This window comes from Anguilla anguilla, chromosome 2, assembly GCF_013347855.1.
Source record: "Anguilla anguilla isolate fAngAng1 chromosome 2, fAngAng1.pri, whole genome shotgun sequence".
Lineage (NCBI taxonomy): Eukaryota > Metazoa > Chordata > Actinopteri > Anguilliformes > Anguillidae > Anguilla > Anguilla anguilla.
Genome location: NC_049202.1, coordinates 33,129,216 through 33,152,634, shown reverse-complemented (window position 1 = coordinate 33,152,634; position 23,419 = coordinate 33,129,216). Strand labels below are relative to the sequence as shown.

The 23,419-nt window shown below is 46.6% G+C and overlaps 1 protein-coding gene across 6 annotated transcripts in view; it reads left to right on the top strand.

Annotated features, from left to right (window-relative positions):
* gpatch8 (G patch domain containing 8) overlaps positions 1-23,419 on the top strand; it is a 61,217-nt gene that overhangs the window by 5,757 nt on the left and 32,041 nt on the right. The window contains exons 2-5 of one of the 6 annotated variants that reach the window (XM_035405233.1): positions 7,226-7,303; positions 9,138-9,173; positions 17,866-17,883; positions 21,995-22,067. In XM_035405233.1, the coding sequence (XP_035261124.1) occupies positions 22,061-22,067 (7 nt within the window). In that variant the 5' untranslated portion in view covers positions 7,226-7,303; positions 9,138-9,173; positions 17,866-17,883; positions 21,995-22,060. Of the gene's footprint in view, positions 1-7,219; positions 7,304-9,137; positions 9,174-17,865; positions 22,068-23,419 lie in introns of those variants that run through there. The other 5 variants (XM_035405232.1, XM_035405234.1, XM_035405235.1 and 2 more) reach the window with 5 other exon arrangements.

Below are 23,419 nucleotides of genomic sequence, written 5' to 3'. Positions count from 1 at the left end.
TTTTTGGAACTTTCTCTGTCTCATTAAGCCTAGCCTCACAAAATAAATTGTCTGGTGTGAATTAAACTGCTGGTTATATTTCCAGTAAAGCTGAAACCACTTATCAGTATAGCCTACATACATTGATAGTTGCTCCCTTGTTATCAATGAGTGAAATGGGCAAAAATGAAATGCTCAATGAGTTTTAAAGCTAGCTAGCTATTGTGTGCTTGTAAGCAACACACCATTGTAATTGGAATCCTACAGATAAATGTTGCAATCGGCTAATCCATTCCTATGCTTTCATGTGTATTTGTTTCACATGTATCTGGCTGCTGTGCATTGTTTTTCCAAGTAGGACTTGCCTTCATTATGGAAAGCCCTCAGGATGTAATGATGTTGCAGCCCCTGCTTTTTGAAAAACTATTTCCTGCGTTTGCAGATATTGAAATGTTTCAAAAATAGACAGAAAAATGGGTTTTTCCCACAAGTAAATCCTCCCAGCCTTTGTTTCAAGCATCTGTAATGACCCAAACTGGCCATGATTGTCATCGTTGAATGGTTCTGCATGGAACCAGCGACAAAAAATACGAACCTCTAATAAAATTGAGGTGCGCAGCCTGCAGTTTCCGTTTCTCTGTGCGTTTGCGCCGCATTCCTCGTGCGTTTCACCGTAGCTGTGCGGAGGCCTGAGACTCCCACAGGAGCAGATGGTTTACTCGTCTCACCGGGCTCGTCCTGTCCTTTGAAGTGGTTCCCACCGTTGGGACATTGCTCGCTATTGCTCAGGTTTTACTCACCCCTGCTGTTGCCACCCACAAAGAGAGCCTAAGACGGACGGTCCTCCTCGTACCCAACTGGCCAGTCCTGTTTTGGAACTCCCGTCAACCTTTGCTGGATGTGCTGTCTGAACGCAGTGACATTTTAATTCCAGGAGCCTAGATGTTCTCTGCGAATCATTGCCTTTCTCAAGCAGTCATAACACGCAACACATGCATCTGCTGTTTTGTGCACATTTTCTTTGTAAACATAGGAGCTGATTATGTTTGTTTTTAAAATAATAAAGCCGCGTCAACTTCAAATTTGCTGACACTCTCTTGGTGGTTTCTTCATCTGGGGATGGCACTTCCCACTGTCTGTAGTTGCTGCTGTGGCAGAAATATTGCTGTTACTGGGCAGAGCTTGGATGCTTAAAGACAAGGGCTCAACAGGGCTATAAGTTCAATGCCTTTCAGGAATGCAGAGACTTGTATGTAAAGTAACTGAGGAGAAATAAAGAGGGATTTCTTTCTCATTTGCTGTAGAAATGGTGGCTTGTAGAGTAAGGATGGGAGCCGGCAGTACCCTCTCTCGCTGTAGTCTCCCGGGGGACGGCTGTTAGTCCTCCCTGCACCACCGATACTCGGTTTTCCTTCCAGTTTTTTTTCTGCAGTGGCAGACCTTTTTTTCCCTCTCTTCCCACCGTGCTCTGAAAATAAATCTGGAGGAAGATGGCCTGGACTCCTGAGATCACCGAGGTTTTTGACACTTGTAAGGAGGATTCTTTTTCCCTCCATAAATTCTTGAAAATATAAAAATAGCGGAGCTGGAAGGGGCCGATCCGTTGTGCGCAGGTTGACGCAGGCTGCCAGCGCCCCGCGCGGTGCGTTTCCAGCAGGGCGCAGCTGTGTGCTCGTGCTCGGGGTGGGAAGCGTTCACTGTTGTCTTCGTGTGGGCGCTGAGGATGTCTTTGGGCTCTGCTGCAATAAAGGCCAGTCGTTGGATCTCAGGGACTGCTTTGTTTTCTTTTGTGTCAAAATTTTAGAAGAGCCTCTTCCTTTTAGAGGTTGAAAAGTGTTATTGCAGAGCCCTTGGTAAGAGCCTGTAGGTATGCAGCACAGCTGTATGAAGTGCCCACCCAGCTGCGGTAATGCGTTTTATCTGATGGGAAGCTAGGAGCAGCCGTGTGGTGCAGTGTGGGATTGTGGTGGGGAATAGCGAGCCCTGGCTGACACACCCCCCCCCCCCCCCATCTCGAGCGATGCTGAAATCATTCCGAGGGCTGGATGACGTCAGCGTTCGGAGACCGCCGCTCCTCGACGCTGGCGCCCCAGTTCTTTTTCCGTTCTGCCCCAGATGGACGCCGATTCCTAGGAAGAGCAAGTTCCTCAACTGCTGTTTGTCCTCGGTGTACGATTTGTAGACCCTAATGCCTGGGAGATACACTGGCTAGACCTACACCACAAGCTAGTCGATAACCGGAAGGCTTCTATCTCCCCCACTGCTTCCTCCCCACTGCTGTTTTTGACCTGGCAAAGTGCGGTCTCTCAGGACAAGGCTTACACTGAGGGCCAGAAGAGACAGGAGCAGGGGGTTCATGTGGTAAAGTCATCCTGCCAGTTATGTGTTTCACATAAGCACACAACCAACATCGTGAAGTTGTTTACGTATGAAATGTGGTGTTCCACAGCCACTGTGTCTAGAGAGAAATTAACACTACGTTCCTCTCTCTGAGTGCTGTTGGGCCTCTGTGGTCTTCAGCTGTGTGTTTGGAGAGGGTCTACTGCAGGCTCTGTTGTTTCTGAGAGGCTGTTAGGGACGGTTTGGTAACTGACTGCTCTGGTGCGTCACTGGAATAGACTGTTTGTCCAGAGATTAAAGTGAAATATAACTCTACCAATAAAGGAAATAATGCAGTTGAGGTTATTGTGCCTTCATTTCAGTTAATTGAAAAAAAAGCCGTTTAGAATTTGTGCTCATTGTTTGAAATGGGCAGCACCGAGTAGGCCCTATGTTCATAGATTCTACTGCTGCAGTTGGACTCCCGCTGTCCTGAGAGACCCTTTCATTTGTATTCTGCACATGCCCGGTTGGCCTTTTACTTCGGTCGCTCCTGCTCAGAAGGGCTCGGCATACACACTGCAGATATGTACTTATTCAAATGAGGTTTTTGACTCCCTGCACATTATTCAATTTACATAAAGTGAATACGATGTCAGTGTGTCACTGGGAAGGTACAGTAGTTGCGGTTTCTGGTCGCTCGGTCTCATAATATAAAGAGAAAACGGCATGAAAAATTAGAGTAAGAATTTTATAGCTGTTAAAGATATTACATTTTACATGGGTTGCAGTTTAGACTCTAAAGATATTTGAGTTTTTCACAACTATAGTGTGTGGCCTGTTCTTAGTAAGTTATTTAGGTAGGCCTACTCGTATAGCCTATTTTTGTGGTTGACATAATAATTTCCTAATGCTGCTTTGTTGGACATGCAAATGAGTTTGGTATTTGCAAAGTCTACACTCTACATCGGTACTGACTTTTATTTATTTGGGTGAACAGTTTCTATTGACCTGTGATGGCTGTCGGAATCGCTCAGCGGCCTGTCTATTCATTCGTCCCTTGGCAATTGGCCATTGTTCGCCCCTCCCAAACCGACCCTTTATTTCTAAGAAAGTGCTATATTCAGATGCGCCTGGTGAATTTAAATCTTCCTGCAGCTCCTCTGTGCTGACGGCTGGCTGTGGGAAAGCACAGCCCGGGGAGAGCGGGGACAAAAGAGCCGAAGCCATTTCCATTCCGCGCACAGAGGCGCTCGTGCTCAGTATTCGAAGGGCGCCGCTCCGCCGGGCCTCTGAAAGCCAGCCGGGCTTCCTGCGGGGGGGGGGGGGGGAGCAGAACCGCAGAGGTTATGGGGTTTCCGCGGGAACAGAGCCACAGGTAAAAGGGTTACCAACTTACTGCAGGAGAAAAAAAAATCGCAGAGGTTCAAAGGTGGCTAGCTTCACCAGAAGTCAAAGGTGACCGGCGTTGTGATGGAGGAATAGAGCCGCAGAGGTCAAGGGTCGGCTTCTTGCTGGGAGAATTGAGTGTTACAGTTTGTAGTCCTGAAGCCTGGAAGTAAGTTCGCGTTTTTGAGCCATGGGTTCCCTCGGCAGATTTCCAATGTTTTTTTCCAATAGGGATTTCGTTTTCTGCCGAAAATAAGGTCTGTGATGAACGCAACCCTAAGAGAGTTTCACGTTTTGTTCTGTGAGATATATTACACTTATTAATATCCCAATCGTGGATTTCAAAGCTGTTATGTGCTTTTAAAAAGTAAGTTGCTAAATTGAAACTACAACAATGGTCGCATTTTTGCTTTTGCCACTCTGGTTTTCATACTAGCCCGCATGCACGCGGCAACTGTTGTAGTTTCAATAACTTATTAGCAACTTACTATTTTAAAGCACATAACTGTTTCAGAATTCATGGTTGAGATATTAATGGGTGTAATTTATCATGTAGAACAACACGTGAAACTGTCTTAGGCATACGTTGCCCACAGACCTTATTTTTGGCAGAAAACGAAATCCCCATGAGAAAAAAAGCATTGGAAATCTGCCGAGGGAACCCGTGGCAGAAGAAACGTCCGGGTCGGCCTACAAAACGACGTCATCACTGTAACGCTCTATAGAAACGGCAGTTAAGGGTGACCAGCCTTCTGTTGGGGAACAGGCTCACAGTATGGCTGTCAGATTTAGATTCAAAATATTTGAATGTTTCTCAAGCAGAAAAAATTAAACAAATTTTCATTGATCATTTAAAAAGAAATCATACGTGTGCAGTGAACAATTTCCATTTTTCAAAATGTTATTTCCTGCTTCTTATTTTCCAACTGGTGTGTAGCCGGTTAGGTTTCAAAAGAAAATATTGCCACTGCTGATTAATGTTCTGCGGCAGCAAGAGGTGATGATGCAGCTATGCAAAGCAAGTACCAGTTGAGCAGAATCCCCTTATGTGGTGGAAAACCATTCCGCTGCTTGTGCAGAAATACCTGAGCGCTGCAGACGCTCCTGTTCACGCAGAGCCTGTTTTTCCTTGGCTGGGAACATTGTATATAAAGCGTGTGCTGCACTCCCCTCTAACCAAATAGACCGTCTTGTGCTCTTGGCAAATAACCAGTAAAGGTTACCAAGCTGTAGCGGAACTCTTTTTTTTAAAATGGTTCTTTTATCACAATATACCTTGTTTTGTTCCCCTGGTCGGTCTTATTTAATGAGGATATTGTGGTAAATATAAATGAATGTTTGTGTGATGTTAAAATGTGTGATCTGTTTTTATGTCTTATGTTATGACACAGTGGTCTTAACGTTTTGTCTACTTCAGGTCGTAGTTATGAAGCAGACTATTGCCAGTCTGTTTACCTATAATAAATAAATGTAAACCAACCCTGGATTTTGTTTTGCCACTATCGATCAGCAGTCTCTTTAAGTGGGAGGTCACCTTCCTTCACCTTTGTGCCCTTCTTGTGCCCCCCTGTGGACATAACTTTCATGACCAGAAGTGGATGAAAATACCTATATATACATTTTATGACTGTATATTGTTGTTATTATGCAAGACTGCAGTACATTTTCTAATCCAATCAGATCTCTGCTGTTCATTTTAGACAGATTTGGTCCTGTTCACAGTCCATAGTGGTTGAGGGTGACCAGCTTTTTGCTTGGGAAACAACCACAGAGGTCAAAGGTCAGCTACACGCTCTTTATATCGGGAATAGATATTGTGTCCTGTGTCCTTGGACGCGTATTCATTCAGGAGGAATGGCAGTTGGAGGAAACTGGAGCATCGTCTCTTCAGTACTCACTTAATGAAATGTGCCTAAGAACAGGGGGTTCTGGGCCAGCGTTTAAGAGATGCTCACACGCAATTGATTTTCCTGTTGGATGTCATGTCAAGTGCTTCAGTGAACCCTCTGATAACAGGCTCCCTGTAACAACTACTGAGGTATCTACAGGTATAGAAGCCCTATATGTTATGTGATTATCTGAGTGCTATTTCTTATTAGTGGTTGTCTTCAGAATTTGTCTATCAAATTAGGCAATGACGCAATGTCTGTTACTAACTGAAAGAGAAGATGCTTTAGCTTGGTGAGACTTCAGACACATCTGTACATTTTGGAATTGTACCCATCTATTATTAGCATAGATGCTTTGTTTGGTCTGTGCTTTTGCCATTCTTTTTTGCTGCTTATCGTTTTTAAGGTGTGCTGCTTCAGTGGACCTCAGCGTCATAATGTATGAACTGTGTTGTGTTCAGTTTTATTTGACTAGGGTTTTTTAGACTATCACAAAGATTTACAGCTAATTTACAGCTCGTCGTACAGCTTTCTGTTAGCTATTGGGATGGTAGCTAAGCAAAGTGAATTTTTTATATTTGACATGCTCTTTATAACTACAGTGGTTTGAAGCTGAACTGCATTTAACATAGTTTTTATGTTTTCCAAAAGTCTAATTTCCAATCAGCTTCTTGAATGATAAAGTCATTGTTCCAATCCCTTTGTTTTAAAAACAAACCTAGGCCTACATAAATATGTAGTGTTTTTAAAATGAAACCAAAAAGAAAGGAGCTGAGCTATATGCGAGAAAAACATTGCCATGTTGCTGACAGACCGAACCCACGCAGCAGTGGGCCGTCTTCTGCGCTGTGCTGTTTTGATGTTCCGCCCACTGCGAAAGGGAAAGAATAAAAAAACAACCGCTGCAGGAAGGTGAGCTCATCGGACGGCGGTCCACGGCAGCTGGACGTGCGTGAGCCGCGGTCTCGTAAATCACATCCTCCGTCCTACGTAGAGATGGGCCTCGCTAGTGGCCTGACTGTGTATCCGAGTAGAGCAGTCTGGGCTGGCCGGTGAGCTACCGTCAGAAGTTGTGCCTTCTACGCTAATTTGTCCCCATAAGGAAAACATATTGTCGTTGTTATTGTAATAGGTCATTTTGTGGATGCTCAAACGCTCCATTGCGCATCACATTGATCATCATGCAACTGTATATTGAATTGGTTCTCTACAGCAGCCCCTTGATAATTGTATAATGAAGATGCGGCATAATATTCACAGCATCATCAAAATAAAATCATCGTACCTTACAGATCTCCTAGTCGTACGTCCGTAAAGCATCATGCTGGATTGCCAAAACCTTTTTTTTTGAAATTGGTATTTCGTTCGGTTTATTTAATTATTGGTCAGTCCACGTGTGTAGTAAAACTCTGGCTTCCTCTTGATTTTTAGACAGACATGATAAAACGTTTTAGTTCTACGTGGGTGATCAAAATCATTCTCTGCATTTTTCACAGGCTTAATAAAGGTCCAGATGACCTGTAGCGCTGGTGAAATGTAATGTAGTAATTACATAGAGCCATGACTGCAGAAGCCGCGCTGCCGTTGTCATTAAACGCTGTACTGCCGCCTCTCTGTTCTGACCAGGTCTCCCTGTACTTGCCTTGCAGGGGGGAAATCACTTCGACCAATATGAAGAGGGCCAGTTGGAGCTGGAGCAGGCCTCTCTGGACAAGCCCATAGAATCGGTAAGGCCACGCCCGTCACCCGCGCTCTAGGAGCAGGCCGGCTGGGGAAAGTGTGTGAGGATGGATGACTGTCCAGCTAGAGATAGGAACACCCCCTACGCCCCTCCCTCTACCACCCCTCCCCCTGCCTTTTGTGTAACCCCCCCACTTCCTTTCTGAATAGTAGCTTTGGACTGGCAAAGCCCACTAGACCCTTTTAGACCCCCCACGTGTCCGTTTCTTTCTTTTTGATCAGACTCTGTAGTCAGCGTTAGCTTTGTTCTCAAAGATATTCGATAATTTATTGACAATCGATATTTTGCTTTTCTGCATAATTTATTTTTGTTTATATAGACTTCCCCCCCCCCCTTGTCCTTTATTTTTCTACCGATAGAAGTGTTTTGACTGCCAACTAATTGTTTGCGAGTGGAGTGGATAATGTTCTGAAACAAATTTTTAAGCGTGTAAACAGAATAATCTAAAACAAAATTAGAACACTTCCAATAAATTTTCCATTTAGAAACACGAGTTTGTACATGAGGCATTGTTTGTCCTCAGACACTGGGGCTGCTGCGTATCTGCCGAAGCGTCACGACGCGTCTGACGAATATGATGTAGCCTACATGTATGACGCTAGTAAGGCGGGATTAACATACACACCTGACACCGTCTCAGCCTGCCCTGTGCGGCCCTGGGAATGCTGTAGCTTCTAATTAGCTGTAACGCATAATTGGCGTGAGGCATGGTTCACATGAACAGGACACAGAGGAGCCAGTTAAGATGGTTCTCCGTAATGAGGTTGCGTCTGTAACGGCATCGGCACCAACATGGCGCATTGCGCTCACTGCAGCCTTCCATATCATTGGTCCAGGACCCAGACGGAAGAGCTCTTGCAAATTCCTGGTCCCAGTCCCCTGCCCAAAGGCCTCCTTCCGTTGTCTATCAGTCATAGGGCCGTTGCTGTAAGTACTTAATCTAATTGGCCTTTCAGGCTTGAGCTGGGTTTCCCAGGCCCACAACAAAGCGAGTCTGATAAAATGGCTGCCAGGTGAGGCATTTTAATGGTAATGATTCGCTGTCCTTGAGCCACAGGCCGAGCAGGGGAGCAGCCTCTGTAAGTAGGTTAAGCTCCATTAGCCTGCCTTGCTAGCGGTGGAGTGGGCTGACTGCGTCGGGCCCTCCCCTGGCTCTGGCCGGGCCGCTCCACGCAAACCCCGTGCCAGCCCGTCTGTCCCGCACTCGGGCGGCTGACTATCTTCTCCTGTTGACGAGCCGTCGCGCGCCACATGGCGAAAACGACCCAATTCCCCCTGAGGCCAACTCACGAAGAAATTCACTTTTGGCTATGACTCGGGGGGGGTCTCCTTTGGAAATGCTAAAATCGTTAAATAACGAGTTGCTGCCTGCGTGCCGTGCTCTGAAAAACTGAAGCATCTTCCATGGTTTCTGGCACTCCATATGCATGCTTACACTGACAAAGCAGTGTAGTCACGTGACCCTGTTTTCCCTTATATGATTGGTTTCAGTTGAGTGACAGACACCCTCTTTAATAAACCAGGGCATCAGCACAGTATCCACTCCAGACAGAGAGGGAGAGTGAGTGGGTAAGAGAGTGAGAGAGAGAGAGTGAGTATGAAAGGGAGAAAGCAAGAGAGAGAGAGAGGCTTGAGTGCTGGCTTGTATTTTGTGCCTAGTTGTTTGTGTTTGTGTGTGAGAGCTGGAGGTTCTGTGTGAATGAGCATTCAGTATTATTTACGTACCAGTGTGTGTGGGCGCATGTGTTGAGTGGGAGAATGATTTCCGAAATTACCAGTATTATACACAACTTGGGGTGTTCGACATTTCTCTCCTGCAGCAAATTGGCCCCAATTAGCTAAGCAGCTATGACCCGGTTTGTATTTGCACGCTCTTGCTTTCCTATTTCTATCTCCTAGGGTCTCCTGTAAACGCTTCTCTATCTCTCTTTCTTTCTCTCTCTCTCTCTCTCGCTCTGTTTCTGTCTCTTCTCTGTCTGTCCTCTCTGAACACAGTGATTGGGTGTACAGTACCCTCTGTCATTCTGTGTTGGCATGGTGCTCGTGCATTTTTCGCTGACGAGGCACGTGGATAATATCACAGGCAGCTTCACTCGGGCACCGGAGCGTGCGACCCTGTCTGGGCCCAAAGTCACCTCTCCGCTCGCCCTCGCAAATACGAAGAGGCCTCGCGCCATGGAAACTTTGGGATTACTTCATTCAAAAACTTAACGAACAAATTAGGGTTCTCCACGGTTCATAGTTCATAAATCGCATTTCGCATTTGCTGGCACGTGCCGAAGTCGGTTGACCTTATTCCACTCAGTTAAAGCAGCAGTCGTTAAACTCCTTGAGGCAGGTACACAACGATGCCAGTCGTGTTCAGTGCAGGCCCAAAATGTTTAATTTTTAGTATTAATAGGTCTAAAATCTCGGCATGATTAGTGAATAGGAAACGTGTCGAAACCTTCGCATCACAACTCTAGGGCTTGTTCTGTAGAACTTGAGATTCTGCTGACTGTCGTGCTCTTATCCAAAAATACAAGTTAATGTCCAGTGCCAGCTGGAAATGTAAAATGTTAGAAAATTCCCCAGAGGTTTCTCTGAAACTCTGACAAAAGGGCATAATTAATGCTATAGGGTGCAGTGTGTTGCTGGCAAAAATGAGGCAGGGTTCTCATTGAATTAAAATATTCCCAGTACTTGCAAGTAGAAAAGTTTCTTCTGTGAAGATGTGGTAGATAATCATATTGGCTCCAAACTTTTCGAGTCATTCTCTCTCAGCCAATATAACATCTGCCTGCTTTTATTCTTGCAGGACTTTTCTTGGAGACCACATTCTATTTGACAACTGTAAAACCCTGTAAAACCAAAGATTATAGCCATGGTTTGGACTTGGTTAGTCAACTTGTGCAAGCCAGTTCAAACCAAGGTTAGAGGTTCAGTGAAGTGAATTACTCAGAGTTGTCCAACTGGCCAACATTTTATTATGCATGCGGTATGAACCATTCCTATTACGATTTAGTATTGCCAAGGCACAGTTTGATAAGTGGCAGTTTGCATCATTCCAAATTTTTATAGGATTGTTCGTCGCTAGGATCAAATTAACGCGTAGACGTGTAAGGACCAGAGCAGAAGTTTCCGAGGCCGAGACAAAAACTGCGAGGGTCCTCCCATCGAGTGCAGAAATGGAAGTTGCTGTTATTTTCCGCTCGCCCCCATGTTCTAGTTCAGCACCTTCTGCAGGACCAACGGCTGAACGGCACTTTGAGAGCGGGGTTAGTTCCTGACAGGAAGGGGGGGTGGCGGGACGGGCCGACAGATGCGCAGGGGTGGGCGAAGGAGCCGGCCGGGGAAAAACAGAAGCTGTGGCGATAATGTATTCATCGGACGCCCACGGCCCTGCGGAACTGGCAGCCCGCAGAGCCTTTCCAAACATTCCCGAACGTCATGGGAAATGTGCGGAGCTGCCAAAACGTACACTCATCCCTGGTCCTTGGCAAGACCGGGGGGGGGGGCATAGGGCAAAAATACAACTGCACGAGGAACCTACGTGCCAGGCTATTTCTGACCCCTTAAAAGAAAGCCTCCGCACGTGATGTCAGATTAATTTGCCGTTATTGAAACCTAGCCGCATACCTAATTAGAATGTAAAGAAAAGCAGCTTGTTGCAGGGTTTTGAAACAATACTGCGTTGAAATGACAAGTTTAGCGTTTTAGTACCTTATCTGCATTTGAAAATATTTCTGTAGTATTTTTTTAGTCCTTTAAGGCCTTTCGGTTCACTGGTCTGCCACATAGGCATAGGCATAGGGTGGCGGCGGCGTAAAAACTCTGCTCAAGATAATTCAGCCTGCAGTTGAGGAGAGCGAGGCGGAGAGGTGCCCTGATTGGCAGGTGGAGGTGCCGTTTGCTCCTGTGGTATTGTCTTTGGAGAGATGCTGAGGGCTCAGCTGTTGCGCACAGCTTGATGTGGTGGGGGTGGGGGGAGGGGGGGTGGGGTGGGGGGGGGGCAGTGAGGAGCTACGGAATGCAGCTGTCACTTCCACCCTCGCGTACACCCAAACATGGAGGCTGACGTGCCCAAAAAGCACGCCCCCACGGCAGCGGGTTGGTGAAATTGGTTGGTGGGGGCAGGGCGTGAACTTTCCACGCTCTCCCAGACCCTCTATCGATATTCCACCACACACCGATGCCCCCAGCGGAAACGAGCTAGGACGAACCCGGGCAAACGCCCTTCTCGCGCCACCGCGTGCTCCCGTGGTGCCCCACGGGTGGGCGCCGGCAGGTTTGGGCACAGGGAGGAGGTAAGGACCGGAGGGCTCAGGTGACAGCTGCCAGTCCGGGCGCGCTGCGCCGCTTCGCGTCGCGTCGCGTGCGAAGGAGCTGTGCGCAGTGCTGGGGCTCCTCGGCACCTCTCCCACAACTCATTGTGTGTGATCTGTAGGCAGCTAGAGGTCTGTGTTACTCTTGGGGACCTGTTTTTTTTTTTTTTTCCTCTAACGTTTTTTTTTTTTTTTTTTTGCCTTGCATGTGTAATTGGGTAATACTTAATTCCTCTCACCTTTCCCCCACTGCGAGAGATATACGGCGACCTCAGGCCAACCCTCCCCAGACCCCCCGCCCCCTCACCCCACCCTACGCACAACCACCCACGGTCGCAATGTTCCAGGATTCATAACCCTGACGGACAGACAGACAGATAGACAGACGGGCAGGGCCTTGGGAGTTCCTGGGGTCAATGTGGTCACTATCAGATAACCATCATGCTGAAAAGTAGCAATATATCTATTCAGACTCCACCCTATTATCATCGTGGCATTGCACATATGTGCAAGTAATTTGTAAATAACTTTAGGAACTCTAATACCGGTCATTTCTTAAAGGGCTGGACAAGATGTTCTAGCCATAAGCAGTGGAAATGACTTTGCCTTCTGAAAGATTAAAAAAAACTCAGCATGGACACCAACATTTTAAAAAACTATTACAGGGCAACCAACTTGTCAGAGTGTTTGTCCTAGATTGTTTTATTCTATACTTTCATACATTTTATACTTTTATTTTTCTATCTGATATTTATAAAGAGGTATTGAAATGAATTAAATATAGCTGTGTTGTATGAATACATTTCCTTTAATAATTTTGCTCATTAAAAATAATATCAGCAGTGTCGGTGTGATGTCATAGCATGCATGGCTTCGGCCTCATACATGGCGGTGTAGTCCACTGCTTTTGAAATATCCTGAATTCCAGAGACGCAGCATTTCACGGGCTAGTGTTGACCGCTGACCTCCATTGTTTTCCGATTTTCCCCAATCTGGTTCACGCCAATGTCAGGCGAAGAGGGCAGACGTGTTTGTTTTTCACACTGTAGACGCAACATCAATTATACAGCCCATGTTGTTGAACTATGATAGTTAGCAAAGTTTGTGTGTCCGCAGGTGGACTGAGTGGCCGCTAGCCAGTGATGAGAACAGCGGAACTAGCTGGCTTACCCCCGGTCATTCCCTGGCGAAGCTCTTGAGACCTAACTGACGTTTCACGCATGCCATTTTGTCATTTCAGTTTATCAGCCTTTCTGAAGTTAGACCATTCTTTCTGAATTATTTTATTTTTAAACCTCTCTCATTTTGCTTTGAGAACACAGAACAAAGGATGTTCAGAGCTTCAGTAGCTTGTATTTGGTTAATTTCAAGACTTGTATGACTCAAGCAAGCCAGCATAGTTATTTTATTGACTGAAAGAATCCTTTCCCATGTTAAACGTCATTTGTTTTGTATAATGTTGTTTATTCAAACTCTTACGTGGGGCTGAGACATTGGGTATAACTGGAGTATTCCATTATTACATGTATCACAATAAGAACAGTTGCGTCCTATGGATTTTCATCGCTACATCCTCGGCTACTTCATCAGATTGGCTGCAAGTGGGTTGCCCTGTACTATAGCTATTAGTATTGTTATTTAAATTGGTAGTAGTATCATGGTGTCCATTTGTTCCTTATTCTTACTCTTTCCCTTGTGGGGACTAGCAGCATTCATTGGAGGTACTGCTCAAATATTCTGCTGCAGTGATCAGAGCAATTGGCCCCGGGGCTTGAGTGGAAACACGACTCTCATTGCACAGCAGTTGCAGCTGTTTCTTGTTTGACCAGCCACGAGAGCTTTTAGCATTCTTTTACCATAAGCATTAAAATACTTTATTGCTCAATATGAAATGCAGGCTGTTGAAACTGAAGGCTGTGTGTACAGGCTTTCTGACTGACCGCAGTATGGTTTGCTGAGTTAACCGGCTCCTGGTAGGTGGAAAGTGGCATTACATTTAAGCTGGAGTTTTTCCTGCATTGAAATGTCTTAGGCGGGCTGCCTAAGTGTTTTTCAAGCTGCCTGGAGGAGAAATCACGCCAAAAAAAAAAAAAAAAAAACTGCAAAAAGATTAGAAGGGATCTGTGTGTCTTATTGGTACACTTTAATGGTAAATGATTCTGCATTTTGAGGTTTTTAATGTTTTGACTGCTTTCAAGCTTACGTGCAACCTCAGACTCACTAAACTAACTTCAGCAGAATCCACTTAATTGCATAAAAGAGTGAAACGGAGGACCGCTTGCCACTCAGGCGTTTGCCATCAACATGATTTTCAACAGAAACCGCCTACCTTCGTACATTTTTTTTCAGTTTTGTGTCTCCACATCTGCTGACTTTTAACGTGTATTTGTGTAAGTCCTTTAGTTCAGACTAGATTCTGGCACCTACAATATGTATCCCGTCAATAAATATTTAGATTATTCCAATTTTCCCCATGCGTTTTGTTTGTTATAGCCTACGTCTTATTGCATTGTGGTGGTCTCTTGAAGACCAGAACTTTACGTGGTAAATGTAGCGAAGGACAGGGAGATGACACGCCGAGTTGACGTTGGCCTTAAAGCCGGTCCGACCACCGTCACTGTCACATAAAGTAGACCCCTGAGCCATATTTTGAGCCAGGGAAAGCCCTGCTGATGTTCACTTATCTTATGGGAGGACTCTTCCCTGTAGTTAATTTACATTATGGAAGGATTCTCTTCCCTGTAGTTAATTTACATTATCAAAAGATTATCTTCACTATAGTTAAATTACATTATGAGAGGACTCTCTTCCCTGTAGTTAAATTACACTGAGAGAACTCTCTTCCCTGTAGTTATTACATTATGGAAGGACTCTCTTCCCTGTAGTTAAACTACATTATGAGAGGACTCTCTTCAATGCAGTTAAATTCAAATCATAAGAGGACTCTTTACTGCAGTTATACCCCCCCCCCCCCCCCCCCCGCTTTTTTAAAAACACAGCTCTTTCTCCACCTCCTGTTCATTCATCTTCACTCTCACCATATTTCCCCAGGGACACCCTCTGGCCCTGGTGCTTTTTGGCACTTGTTCCCCGTGTTCCCAGCATGCAACAGAGGCGCTGCTACGAAGCCTTCCTAAGGTCCGTAGTGCGGCCCTGGGGAGCGTTTGCTGCGGCTGCTGGAGGCCTCGTCCACTCAAACAAAATGGCGGTTTATGGAAGCAGCCCCTTCATTGTACTGGCAGCAGTATTGCTGGGTGATCGAAACTGATCATACACAGCCTCCTGTGAGAAATGAGCCTGGTCACCTGAAACCCCAGAATGTCCACGACAAAAGGTCTGCCACTCGTTACTTATAATCTGTTTTTTTTTTGACCTGACTTAGATTTCAGACCTCGCCTGTCTAAGGGTTATAATTTGGCAATAAATCATCTTGCGGCCTGCCAATTAAATAAGCAAACTGCGGTTCACGTATTTTCCACTGTTAGCTGGGGAGCTGGCTTTTTTTCTCCTGTGTGGTGCTTGTAACTAGGACAAGGTGCAAACGCGGCTCGCTTTCATGCAGTAAGATGTATTGACAGCGTGTAAAAGCGCGGAGGTTAATACACATGTCCAGCCTCCTTTGCTGCAAATTGGTGACTGCCCAGTTTGAAATCCTCCTCATAATGGGCACACGTGACATGTGATGTTGTAAAGAATGAGATTAGGCAGCTGTTAAAGCCTTCCCATCTCTCAGGAGCCTGAACCAACCCCGTCTGTCTGCTCAAGTCCTCAGTCCATCTGTCTGGCTGTGTAGGAACCATTTCTGTCAAAGAAGACGCTGTCCCACCCTGTCCACCACAAATGTGTGTGTGTGTGTACGTGTGTGTGTGTGATTGCGCGTGCATGCTTCTCCGTTTGCGTGTATGCGACGCGTGTCTGTGTGTGCTGTGCGTTTCTTTGTGCGTGCATGCCTGTGTGCGCATCTGTCCCAGTGTGCGCTCGCGCGCGAGTGTCTGTGCGTTTCTGCTCGGGCTTGTGTGGGTGCGTATAGCGGGTGCGTAACTGTGTCTGAATGCGACTTCGTGTGTACCCTCTTTTCCTCCTGGACACATTTACAGCTACACTGGCCAGGGCAGTTCAATGACTGTTCCACTCACAAGGCAGCTGCATTTCCTCACAAATCGGTGCATTTAACTAACATATTTAAAAACAATTTCTTTTAAAATGATTGTTATGTAATGTCACTGGGATAGGCATCTGCCATAGAGACCTATACGTCAGTAGCTCAATGAATGCTGTGCATTGTGATTCTGGACTGCCCACACAGACATGTTCTCATATGTGGTTCTAAAAGTTTCTTTGTAGGAGCAGTATTTATATTTAGTGTGCTAACTATGTAGCACTTATGTGTCAACTCACGTTAATGCAGGATTCTGCTTTTTTTACACGGAATAAAAGATCCAAAAAGCAGGAAAATTACTCTGCGTCCTATAATTGCAGATATTCCATGGTCTTTTTTTAAAAGATTACAAGGGGTGATGACCCAGACTTCAACCACAACAAAATACCTACTCCTGTTTCCTTAAGTCAATCATCATTTGTTGTCTGACATTTGTGTTGTTTATTGATCATAATATTTACACAGCTGTTGGTAGCATTGCAAGATTCTAAGAGAAAACGCTTAATGTGAATGGAAGGTCAAAAACTAGATGTCACGCTCCTACTAGCTTGCTCAACATGAGTAAATTAAAACCGAAATCGTTCCTATGCTTTTTTTAAATTATTAGCCTATGTGGCAAAAATTCATTTTGATCCGAACACCGAAACATTTTTGTGGTCTATTTCATCCCACTAATCTCGCTGTTTTATCCCAATTCTCTTACAAGTGTCATAATAATATTATGAACGACAAACATTTGTGTTATTGGTTATTGTGAGTTTGCAGATTATGGCAAAAATAGTTAAAGTGAATTGGTGTGAACACAGATTTGAGTGTCCTGCTTTCCAAAGATGCAGCATTCCATGGGCTAGCACGACCAATGATGTGTAGCTGTGAGAGTGGATGACGGTGCTTCACCAAGGAAGTGTGGGCCTTTCCGGAACATGCCACACTTAGGGGGGGTGGGGGGCGTTGCTCCTATTTATGTCATTCTGATATCATCATGGTACCGTGCAAGGAGCCATATGCAGGACTCCATAGGATTTCACTTCATCTGAACACTTAACCACCTAATTCAACCATCAGTAGTCCCAAAATGAAGTAAATCACTAAAAAGATCAGAGATGCTCACTATCTAAAGTTACATGCTAAACCTGAACAATAAAAGAAGAACGTTCTCATACCAGCCATGCCCCAAAACCAGGGGTCTCAAACTCGAGTTCAGGAGGGCTGTCTCTGCTGGGTTTTGTTATTTCCTTCAATTAGCAGCCATTTTAGGAGTTGGAAACACTGTGTGGAGAATCATTAGCCAATCACTGACTGAAATTAGGCACCTAAGTGTCAGTACGCATCAAAAACCAGCAGACAGTGGCTCTCCAGGCTTTGAGTTTGTGATCCCTGCTCTAAAGGAACATGCTAGACAGAAACAGAAGCTGACATGGAGGCTAGCTAATTCAAAAGAAGAAAGAAAAAAAAGGCACGTGTTCAGCATGGGTTACGACGGAACATTACAGCTCTAACCTTGTCCCAAATAAGCCACCCAGAAAAGAAGCTGCCTCAAAGCGCTGAGCCGCTTCAGGGTCCGCCTGTCCCCGTGAAACAATCCTCCCGTAAATTCCCAGCGTGAGGACGGGACGGTCCTGCGGCTCACAGCTGCGATCCCAGAACTGCCCTGCGCTCAGTGCAGGCTAATTGCCCCCCCCCCCCCCCCCCCTCATTTGTAGGCCCCGTAACCTATGGCCCAGTATATCTCTCCCCGTCTCTCTTCCTCCTCCTCATCTCTGTGCTTTAACCCCTGTGCTGGTTTAACTTAACCTCTACACTGTGCCAGTCACAGCACACTGCTCATGGCCTTTACTTGGGCAGCCTTAACTTGTGGGTTTTCTAGTGCTGACATTCATTACCATTTTTTTTTCTTTTCATTTAATGGTAGTTGTTCAGTTTATTTACTGTCCTGATACCTTTTTTTTCCTCATTTCTGTTAAATAATTAGACCATTTCTTGGCAAGAGCAAGTAAAATTGAAACAAAGCTATGAATTTCATTGAAGGCATTAGTGACTGGACAGTTTCTTACGTTGTGTTACATTTAACTGTTCTTTTGACAGCCCAGTTTTTAAAGCCAGGTTCGTATGGAAATGCTTTCACTCCACTTGCACTGCTATTGGAATCGGCGTATTGCTTTCATCTGTCTGTTTATTTTAGTGCATCCATTTGCTCCGCGCAGCCCGTGCAGCGTCTCGCCTTCCTGCCTCGCCTCCTGTCCAATCAGATCTCAGGAATGCCACCCCAGATTTTTTTTTTCCCCCCCCTATTCTTTAAACTCCAGTGATTCATTTTTATTCCTTTGCTGGAAGCAGCGGTGCTTTTGTTACTCTTTTCCTTCCTTTTGTTTTTTTTTTGTTTTTTTTCGGCTCATTAAGGCCAGAATGAGATCACCGTCCTAAAAAGGCAACAGGAGTTGCCTCCACTCCGACTGATGTAATGGAAACGTGACTTCGCTGCGATTGAAATGCTGTCAGTATCCAGTGACCATCCTTGGGAGCAAAACAAAAGGCCTCCTTCCCCCGTCCGGCCAGGCCCGTGTCAGGCGGGAGTCGTGAAAGACGGCGAGGCCCGCGCCGCCTGGCCACGCCTGCGAACAAACTCGTTCACCCGTGCGCGCGTGCGGTTGTGTACCGGCGCCTGAGTTTCTCCTGGGCGGTGCGGATGCTCGCTGCTGCACAACACGCCGCAGTAATTGGACACCAGTTTGCCCCGGGTGTGTGTGTGTGCGTCAAGGCTCCCGTCAGCCCACGGCTATCCACGTTAGAAACACGCCTTGGCAGTCTGGCAGCTAGCGTGTTGTAGCTAGTCACAGCCAGTCACAGAGCTAGTTGGACAGCTCCTACCGCCGAGAGAACCGCTGAACCCCCGTGTTGCCATGGCAACAAACGGGGTCAGAACGCCGTGCTCTATCTCTTCAGGAGACCGGGGAGAGTGTCCATTAGCGGGGTGTCTGTACTCAGCTCTTCTTCGCCGCACTGCCGAAGCGGTAATCGACCGATGCTGAGGGAAGACGCTCGGCCAGCTTGCATTACCCGGCCTCAGAGGAGCACTGTGATGAGTGCGTCTCCCCATTGTGAAGGGAGGAGAGGCGCGGCGCAGTCCGTTACAGCAGGGACACGATTTCACCCGTGAGCCCTCAGTCTCGTTCAGGCTAGCGGAAACCAGCAGGAGCATTGCCGGTATGACAGCTGGCCTGGAAATGCAGGGAATCGGATCAATGTAAAAAAATGTGTCGTTGTTTTTGAATCGTTTAGAGAATGACTTTAAGCGAAAGAATTTATTAGATCTTATATTGAAGAAACTACGGGATAAATAAGGATGACTGGAGTGAAACTTGCACGTGTGTGTGATTAGAGGGCTTGTGAGGTGATGTCCAGCAGACTGTTGTTTCCCCCTCACAAAATGGCCAGGATTCACGATTGCCTTCTGTGATGCCCTGCCAGACCCATGACGGCTCAGAGAGGATTAACGTTTCAGACGTAACGCGAATTCTGTGCAAAAGAGGCCTCGGGCTGACAGCAGGTGGTGTTCCTAACCCAACACTGCATTTTTGCTTCTGCAAGAAAATCCAAATACTGAAATCTTTTCTTTGTCAGATATTATACAAACCAAATCTGACTGTTCTTTAAACAGATTGTTTAGAACTCCTGAGGTCTTAATTTGACATCAGTGTGAATTAGGGCTTTTTATTTTGGATTGTGCATCTTACATAGAGCCCCCTCCTGCTAGAGCCAGCCATTTAATAGTGGCCTTTGAATAGTGTGGCGTCTTCTGTGTCGAAACAAGGTCAAACTGGAGCATTTCAATCCCAGCCTAGAAGTGGCGTTCCTCACCCTCTTTTGGAAGTTGCCTTGTTGATTCTTGGAACCAATTGCTCAAAACGCACATAGCAGGACGTTTTCTGCCTCCAGAGAAGCTATCGGCCGTTGGCTTGTAAGTTTCAAGCACCTGTATCTAATGGCAACGCTAAATGTTTGGTCTCTGGTCTTCACCAGAAGCGGTTTGAGTCCATCCCCGCTGTCACAATGTTTATGGCGATGCCCGGAGGTTTTATTAGCCACTTTTATCTTTTGTGTACTGCAGGCATAAATAAGAAATGTTTCAGCGGTGAATGTTTTGTCTTCAACGAACATCCTGGTCAAGTCAGCCGCTAGTGTAGATCTCGTAATTCTGTGATATTTTTGAACTCCAATTCCGGGCCTTTCTAATGCCGTGGCAATCCAAATTTGAACAGCTGCTTTTTGAAGTGTTTTTTTTTTCCCGAATGCTGATCTGTTTCACATTATAGGGTGATGGGAAGACCAAGCCCACTGAATTTTATTTGCTGTCTGCTCTGAAGAGCCTGCAGCATTGCCAAACTGGATCTCCAGTCGAGAGGCTGTAGAAGTTTTCTCGTTCTTCCGGAACCATACCACTCACCATCACCCCTATGTCCTCTAGACAGCCCTTCTCTTGTTATATTCTGTTAAACCAACCAGGAAAATGCATCAGTAAAACCCCGGCCTCAACTGAGTTTTCTTTGATTTGAATACCTATGAAAGCCGTGAGACTTTATAACCAGACGTCCAGTGGAACTGGTCCTGAACGTTGCGGCTTTCCCACACGCAAAGCAAGGAAACGTTGCTTTGGAACTGCAATAGTTCATATCCCATACCTTTATAGAACCAAAGTTTACCCGTAAAAGGGTTGACCTCACCACTGTGGTGAAGCATAAGAGGGCATCCAGAGGATGTGGTGTTTTACTGTGGTGTAAACCGAGTGGAGCAGAATACGGAGTAAGGGAAGAGTATGTCTAAGAGGGCGAAGCATCGGGTGGGGCGCCGTACACACGACTGTGTGTGTGTGAAAGCAGGTCACCGTTCTGGGAAGATGGAATTGGAAAGACCGCGCCCCCAAACGACACGCGGAGGCGAACGGGCGCGGCGAGACGCTGCACCGGCCGCGCGCGACGAGGCGACCCTTCGTGTGCTCTAACGGTTCTGGCTACCCGCGGCTCTGCCTGCCCCGTCCTAACCCCTCAGGCTTCTGCATTTAGACGACTGTGTGTGGAGTACATCACCGCCCCGTGCTTGCGTTCATCTGTCATGGTCGTTTCTGTAGCTCTCTTTAATTTTGCTCCCCTTGTATGTTCAACGTATTCAGCGCGCTACTAACATCACCGTTCTCATCATTGTTAGTTGCTAGCAAAAATTTGCATGTTATGCTGTTTTTACTTTTTCAGTTTGAATTTTCAGTTTTGAATTTTGAAGAAACCTTATCACTGATAGAAAATGTCTTGAATTCCCCCCCCTCTCCACCCCACCCTGTTTTGATGATTTTCTTTTTTTTGTATTCTGTCTGGTGATGGGTGTTTAGTGATGGGGAAATTGTGCCTTGTGGTTTTTTCATTGAGTGTTTCGTTGAGGGTAGTGTGTCACGCTCTCACACGCACCCATGCACGCACCCCAGGGCTGTGCACTGGTGAGCCACGCCCTTTCTCTCGTGGCGGTACACGCGGTGCTCCTTGGGTTATGGGTATGGTTTCACCTCCAGCTTGAGTTGTCTATCTCTTTTTGTGTTGATGCAAGGTCTCGCTTTGTTGTGTATGACTATGTCCGTTGTAGGTTTAAATATGTATATGGTCCGTATACATATTTGGACATGTATGCCTCTTTGTACATATTGAGTCATATTGCTCTTTGTAGTGGTTGCCTCTTATTTTGAATTACTTTTTTGTTTTGTTTTTCCACTGTTTTGCCTGTGACATTCCCCCTGTCCAAACACAGTGCACAGAAGCTGCCCATCACCTTGAGAAAGACACCCCAGTACTAGAGGACTGTAGCTATGTCCTCAGTTTTAGTACCCACTGCTGTCAACAGGTACTGTGTCCCTAAACAGAAAGCTAGGAGACATGAGAGCAGATGTAGGAGAAACGATTACCGGTTGTAGGGGAAGGGATATTATTTTGTCACTATAAACACTCAACCTTCCTCACCCCCCCCCCTCCCTCCCAGCTGTACTGCCAGTGTTCTCTCAGCATGCTGATTCACTCGAAGGGATCTGATATGCCACGGTATCGCAGGTGATCTAACTGTCCATCCAGTAGCCCTCCTTCCCCCCTGCTCCTCATCCTGACATGTGCCTGTGGGGAAAAGCCCTTCTTATTATTGGAATATTTTTGGTTTTTTTCTTCTCTGTTCTGTCCATCAGGATAATATCGGGCACCGGCTTCTGCAGAAACATGGCTGGAAGCTGGGCCAAGGCCTGGGGAAAACCATGCAGGGTAAGAACCTCTTCTCTTATCTCCCTCTTCCTGTCTCTTTCTGTTCCTCCGACTTCATTTCCTGTTTGGGTTTATGGGCCGCTGGTCCCCGTCTCTTCACTTTACTTCTCCGTTCAGCCCCTGCTGCTCCTGAGGAGGACCCGTTTTCATGCTCAATGTCCTGGTTGGGTCTTTTTGAGATGGACTCAAGGTGGTTTGATTAGGAGGACAAGAGAAGCAGGGGATCAGAGAGTCTCTGGGGTTCAGCTTCTTGCCCTTTTGTTACAGGTAAAATATTAAGCAGGTAGGAAAATCTAATGGATGTGCCAAGAACAGCTGGCCGCTGAGAAAGTATTAGGATGCTGTAATTACCAAAGGAAAGCTAGGGGCCCCACGGGAGACCATGTTAAATGATGGGAATGTATTAAAGGGCTCTAAATGTAGCATGACCAAGGCAGTGTTTTCTCATGAGACGCAGGAGGCGGACCCACGCTTCAATGTCGTCAACCTTCCTGGAAGAGCTCAGAAGTACCGCTCGCAGAAAACAATCTGTTTACAGAATTTCGTTAGCCTCTCTGGTCTTCCGGCCCTGTTTTAGTGACCACAGCGGAGGCAGGCGCGGGGACTCGCCCGCGGACACTCCTCGTCCGGAGACAATCGTGTCCATTGACAGGGACACGTGCAAAGCCGTGGCCGAACGTGGGGGTCCGGAGGGGGAGGCGGCCCGGGGAGGGAGGGAGGTCACAGCGTCTCCCATTCATGCCACGGTCCAAAATGCAGCTCATTGTTTGGGTTGGAGAAACAGAGCGCCATTTACGATTCAGAGAAACACCTTGCGTCACTTCGGCCCGATTAATTCGCTTCAGCTGCGGTTTCAAAGTGGCCGGTCGCGCCCCCGTGGTGCAATGTAGTACCACCCGGCTGCCCCCTCTTTTTGCAAGCCGCCCCCTCTCGTTGCGGTCACCGCCTCGCCCTGGTGTTATCGGTGGTCGGGGGGATACCGCTGTGGCGTTGCTCTGTTTGTAAAACATTTACACAACTGCGACAACTCTGCACGGGGAGTAAGCAGACGAACGGGGGGAGTCTGCCGCACGTAGCCTTTGAAACCGCACGCGGTTGCTGAACGTTCTCGCCCTTGTTTCCGCGGGACTGAGAATAATATTTTCTAGTCTGGCTGAGACCCGTTGACGCCCTCCCAGTGCTTTGCTTGGCGGTTAATGTGAAGGGAGTTAAATTTTGAAACGGGGCGACCCAGGGGACAGATAGCCGGAGGGCCCAGGGCTGCGTGCCCTCCCACAGCCCCCTCCTCCAGCGCTGGGGGACCGAGGGGAACCTTGGGGGGTGGGGGGGGGGTGAGGTCGAGGAGGCGAATG